This window comes from Colletotrichum navitas (genome assembly GCF_030913465.1).
Source record: "Colletotrichum navitas strain CBS 125086 chromosome Unknown LY79scaffold_156, whole genome shotgun sequence".
NCBI lineage: Eukaryota > Fungi > Ascomycota > Sordariomycetes > Glomerellales > Glomerellaceae > Colletotrichum > Colletotrichum navitas.
The window spans coordinates 15,460-21,553 of NW_026850702.1; the positions used below are offsets into that span (position 1 = coordinate 15,460).

The 6,094-nt window shown below is 41.1% G+C and overlaps 1 protein-coding gene across 1 annotated transcript; it reads left to right on the forward strand.

Moving 5' to 3' along the window:
* Window positions 1-1,039: 1,039 nt before the first annotated feature.
* On the forward strand, window positions 1,040-5,872 carry LY79DRAFT_654120 (alfa-L-rhamnosidase; the record flags this gene model as incomplete). The annotated part of the gene is given in 7 exon segments (XM_060562633.1): window positions 1,040-1,973; window positions 1,983-2,183; window positions 2,196-2,285; window positions 2,295-2,427; window positions 2,446-2,931; window positions 2,982-3,985; window positions 5,855-5,872. Coding segments are annotated over 7 exon segments (2,502 nt in total). The 5' UTR covers window positions 1,040-1,403.
* Window positions 5,873-6,094: the final 222 nt, after the last annotated feature.

Genomic DNA, 6,094 nt, shown 5'->3' on the forward strand with positions numbered 1-6,094 from the left:
CTAGATGCCAACGTCAAACCCAGAACAGACCTACTGTTCAAGACACCCAGGCGAAAGCGTCTGAAAGATCCGCCAGATGTGGTCTTGGAGCTATCTAATACAGACAATGCCCTGTCCATCGGCCAAGACCAGAATACAAACACTATCGCAAAGAATCGTATCCAAGGCGCTCTCCTAAATTTTATCTAGCGCCTGCCTAACTAACAGTACTATGTAGCTATCATGTGAGGTTCTGTAAGCCTCTAAAAACACTACCTAGCTCCTATGTTAGTGACACCCTGTGGTCAGATCTTGAAGATGCCGCAGCGCTTAAGAAGAAATCCCCTGACCGCAAGTTCCGTCTAGGTACGACAATTTACGCCTCCAAACACCATTCGGCCTCTGACCATTAATCCCTTTGTATATCCAGGGCCGGTGTGTCTCTGATGGACGTTGAAGTTGTTGACTCTGCTTAATCCTTAGTGCCTTCAACGCGTGCGCCACAGCCTATCGACTTGGCTCTCACCTCGTGGAGGCTCTAATCCCTTATGTGACCTTGCCCTAGTTCCCCTGTGCTGACTCCTGGTCCTGTGCCGCCGACCTGCAAATTCCTTAGGCCGCGAGGTGACCCTATTTCTGCCAAGGGCGGGGTGAAGCCAATGCATTCACAGTATTAAGTCCAACAAGCCAATAGTTTTACAGTACTTCTATCTATATAGCGTTTTGCTTAGGCCATAAGTATCTGCAATCTCTATCTTTACATAGAGGTACATTGCATTCCAAGCAGTCCTGCCGGGTCTTTTGTCGAAACAGGTGTATTATCATGTATCTCCAAAAGTGAGGGGTAAAAGTAGAGGGGGATCCACCTTCGTAGAAATGGGGTCACCACGCGGCCGAAGGGATAAGCGTCTAGGCGCTGCTCCTTGGCCATCTTTGGGGTCTGCTCAAGGCTGCACTAGTCACTAACTAGATTTGGGTTGTGACATAACCAGTGCTGCTGCCATTAATTCCCGATTCCAGATGCCGTCCTCCCCACAATGATCGCTAACCCCTCTCTGTCGATCTGGGGACCCCGCAAGTTAAACGGCTCGATCCCCAGATTTCGGACTTAACAGTGTGAAAGAGAGGGTCACAACAACTTGATTAATTAACACAAGTCTCGTCTGCGGCGTAACTATGACCGAGCGCACCAGCTCAATAACCCGGATGTGGACGATATTGCGGGGCTTATTACAGCAAGTGGATAATCCAACGGGTTAAAATCAAGCGAAGGAAAGAGGCGAATCGATGAGAGATGAGTTCCCTTCCAGAGTATTTAATCACTCGACGTAAGGAGCCTAAAGAGTAATCTTAGAGCATTCCTTCTGCACATTAACGACTTGCATTGCACCCACAATTCTCTCTTGCAGTGCCGCCTTCGAACCATGAGTGTCTCAATTTCCCAGGTGACGTTCGAGCACCATCGGCTTGCCCTTGGCATTGCTGAATCAGAACCCCGTATCTCATGGCGGTTCAGCGGTAATGCTGTGGACTGGGAGCAAAGCGCCTACGACGTTCAGATCGCGAGGAGCACAAGTAGCTCTCCTACCACCTACACTGTCAACTCTTCTGCATCCCTCCTTGTCCCATGGCCCGGAACAGCTCTACATACGGCGGAGCAAGCAAATGTGAGAGCCCGAGCACACGGCAAGCCTGGCCAAACTTCCACTCCTTGGTCCGACTGGGTCACAGTGGAAACGGGGCTCCTGGACGCCAGTGACTGGGCTGATGCCGTTCCCGTTGCGGCAGACAGAGAGACCGAGGTGGATGCTCCCAAACGCCCGATATACTTCCGAAAGCCCTTCCAGACGGGTGCCAATGTCGCTCGAGCTCGACTTTACATTACGGCCTTGGGACTTTATGAGGCGGAAATTAACGGCAGAAGGGTTGGAGACTACGTGTTAGCTCCTGGCTGGCAATCTTACAACTATCGCCACGTGTACGATACATTCGACGTCACAGAGCTTGTGACTAACGGAAACAACACTATTGGTGTTGTCGTTGGTGAAGGATGGTTCTCCGGGAGACTAAGCTATGATGGTGGTGTCAGAAACAACTATGGCGATACCATCGGCCTTCTTGCTCTCCTCGTTGTCACGCTCGATGATGGAAGCACTGTCAAAATACCTACCGACAGAACATGGCAGGCGAGCACCGGCCCTTTGGTGTCATCTGAGATATACAACGGCGAACATTACGACTCGAGGCTCGATGCGGATCTAGAAGGATGGTCATCTGCAACATACGAAGCCAATGACTGGCTGTCAGTTCACGAGTTACCCGCATTGAAAGGCGAGTTGGCACCACCCGATGGACCACCAATCAGACGAGTCGAAGAGAGAAGGCCTGACGCTATTTTGAAATCTCCTTCTGGTAAAACAATTATCGACTTTGGGCAGAACCTTGTCGGTTGGCTTCGGCTTACAGTCTCTGGGCGGAGTGGGACGAACATCACGCTTCACCACGCCGAAGTGTTGGAGGATGGAGAGCTAGCGCTTCGACCGCTTAGGTTGGCCACCGCAGCTGATTCTCTCATCTTGAATGGTAACGGTAACCAAACTTGGGAACCTCGATTTACTTACCATGGCTTCCGCTACGCTCAGATTGACGGATGGCCTGAAGAAACCCCGTTAACAGCAGATTCTATTGTCGCAGTTGTCATTCACAGCGATATGGAACCGACTGGTTGGTTCGAATGCTCGAATCCGCTTCTCAATAAGTTTCATCACAACGTTCGGTGGTCAATGAAGGGCAACTTCATGTCAATTCCGACCGACTGTCCGCAACGTGACGAGCGACAAGGATGGACTGGAGACGCGCACGCCTTTGCTCCGACTGCGAACTATCTGTACGACGCAGCCGGCTTCTGGAAAGGTTGGCACAAGGACATATGGTCTGAGATGCAACGGAACGGTTCCATGGTCGTGCCTTTCACCGTTCCTACTATCCCCCCGATGCCCCAGCTTATGCAGCTGCAGTCTGGGGTGATGTTGCGGTCGGGAATCCATACAACATCTACCAAGCCTTTGGTGATATTGCCCTCCTCGAAGAGCAATATTCTCAAGCTCAGGCTTGGATTGACACCGGAGTCATGCGAAACGAGGTAGGCCTGTGGCACCGAAGCTCGTTCCAGTTTGCAGACTGGCTTGATCCCAAGGCTCCCGCCGACGCCCCAGGCAACGCCACGACAGCAAAACATTTGGTTGCTGACGCTTATCTCATCCACATGACGGATTTCCTTGCAGAAATGTCTGCAATCCTAGGCCGCGATGATGCCGCACATAAATACCGAGCTCAACGGAGCAACTTGACTGAAGCATTCCATGATGCTTGGATTCAAGGTGGCGCACTTGTCAACGAGACTCAGACCGCGTATGCCATGGCTCTCAATTTTGGTATTTACCCTGATGAAACGCAACGTTCATTAGCTGCCAAAAAGTTGCGCCAGATAGTCGCAGACAATGATTATCTGGTAGGCACTGGCTTCGCTGGCACCCCTCCATTGGGATTCGCACTCAGGGACATTGGCGCTACCGAAGACTTTTATCGGATGCTTCTGCAAACAAGTGTTCCTTCATGGCTGTATCAGGTTGTTCAGAACGGGACTACTACTTGGGAACGATGGGACAGTCTTCTGGCAAATGGCAGTGTCAATCCTGGCGAGATGACCAGTTTTAATCACTATGCCTTTGGCTCTGTTGCCAACTGGATGCATCAAGTCATTGGCGGCATTGCACCCGCTGAGCCTGGCTGGAAGCGTATTACTGTTGCTCCGGTTCCTGGTGGTAATGTCACCAGCGCCAGGTCGCGATACATCAGTCCTTACGGGGAAGTGAAGGTAGATTGGTGGTTTGAGAATAATGTACAAGGAAAAGCGGCGCATCGCAATGGGTTCTACTTGACGGTCGGGATCCCACCAAACACCCAAGCGGACATTATATTACCTAACGGAGGGGAAAGGCTGAAGGTAGGCTCCGGATATTATCAATTCTTTGATCCGAGTTATCAGTCGTCTTAAAGTTCTTTTTACTATTTTCTAATAGTATATAACTTTATAGTTAAAGATAGCAAGGGTAGACATTACATAATTAATTAATTTTTATAACTATAAATTATATTTATAAGTTATAAGACCACTAATTATTAAGTTTAGTCTTTTAAAATAAGGTTTTCCCTAATACTATAGCTAGAGGTTTACACTTAGTATAATTAGAATATATATATATTATAGAACTAGTATCTAGGTTACTTAAGTAGTTACTTTACTATAGCTATGTCTTTAAGTGTATATAACTATAGTATATAGTAGTATATTAAAAGTATATTTATATTTTAACTTATACTTTTCCCTAAATAATTAGATTTAATCTATATATATATATATATATATATTAAAGCTTTTTTTAAGTTTTATTTTACTTTTAAGTCCTAAAAGCTATAGATTTATAAGTTACTAACTTTCAATATATTTCTTATATTTAAAAAGATTTTAATATAAAAATTCGTTTTTGTATTTTAAAAAGAAATATAAAATATAAAATATAGCTAGTATATATATAGTAGAATAATTAGTTTTTAGTAACCTTAACCTTAACTTTAAAGCTATTTATATTTAATTATAGTAGAACTTACGGTTAGTATTATAATAACTTTATTAAATTTATAGTATATTTTAAAGATTTATAACTATAGTATACTTTTTAAAGCCTCTAATAAAAACATATTTTAGATATATTTTCCCTTAATACACTAGTATATAGGTAAAAGAATATAGAATTCTAAGACAGAGAAGTCTAAGAATAGCTATACTTAAGTAAATAAGTGTCTAGTACTACTTTTACTAGTAATATAATACTATACTTAGTTATAACTATTAGATATTAAGGTTTAAATACCTTATATATATAAAAAATAAGATAATAATATAATAAAGAAGTAGAATATATAATATAGTATTAATAATACTATATACACTATATACACTAGATATAAGAATAACTACTTAGAAAACAGCTGTATATACTATATAATAATAATATTTATATATAAAGAATAGGTCTTTTAAGTAAGACCTCCTCCTTCTCTAAGGAATTAAGAATATAGTTCTAGATTATATAAGGTAAATAAATAAAATAATACCTTACTATAGGTAAAATAATACCCTATAACTTAACTTATTTAATAACCTTCTTAATAACCTACCTAATAACCTACTTAATAGCCTAGAATACTAGAGAAATCCTTAGAATACCTAAGAAATAAGTATAAGTAATCCCCTTATATCCCTAGGTCTAGTTAGCTAGTTAGATCTATAAGCTCTTCTATTATATCTATAATAATATACTACCTTTATATCTTATCTCTTATCTCTTATCTCTTATCTCTTATCTTTTATTTACCTCTTTTGCCTTTAAAAGGTTATAAGCTTAGCTCTTAAGACCTAGAAAGAGGTTAAAAAAAGTGACTTTCTTAAGAATTAAACCTATAGCCTCTGCTTTTTTAGGCTACTTTACTAACTTAATAACCTAACTAATTTAACTAACGCCTTCTACTAAAGGCAATATTAACAGTAATAGATTTAAAAATAAACCTTTTTTACCTTAAGGGCACTCTTAACTATACTACTTATGTTATACTATAGAATGCTTATTCTATAGAGGATTTACCCTGTAATATACAGGATATTAACTAGCCATTGGCTAGCTAATGCCCTAGGAATATTAGGAATATTAGCAGAGGAATTCTCTAGGAATTCTCTAGGAATTCTTAGAGAATTATTTAGCTATTTATACCTAGAAATTACTATTATTAATAGATAAATCCTCTGCCTATTTAGAAAAGGGAGAAGTATTAAATTTATAATTAATATACTTATACTAAAGTATAATAAATAGTAGTATAACTATTATTACTATCTAAAGAAGCTATTTTTATTAATAACTTCTTAGGATAAATAAAAAAAACAATTAAAAGTATAACCTTAGCTTTTCTTTAGTACTAAAAGACTATAATAAGATAAGATTTTATTTAATCCTTATAGTAATTCTAGTAAATAAGATAAAATAAAATTAATATT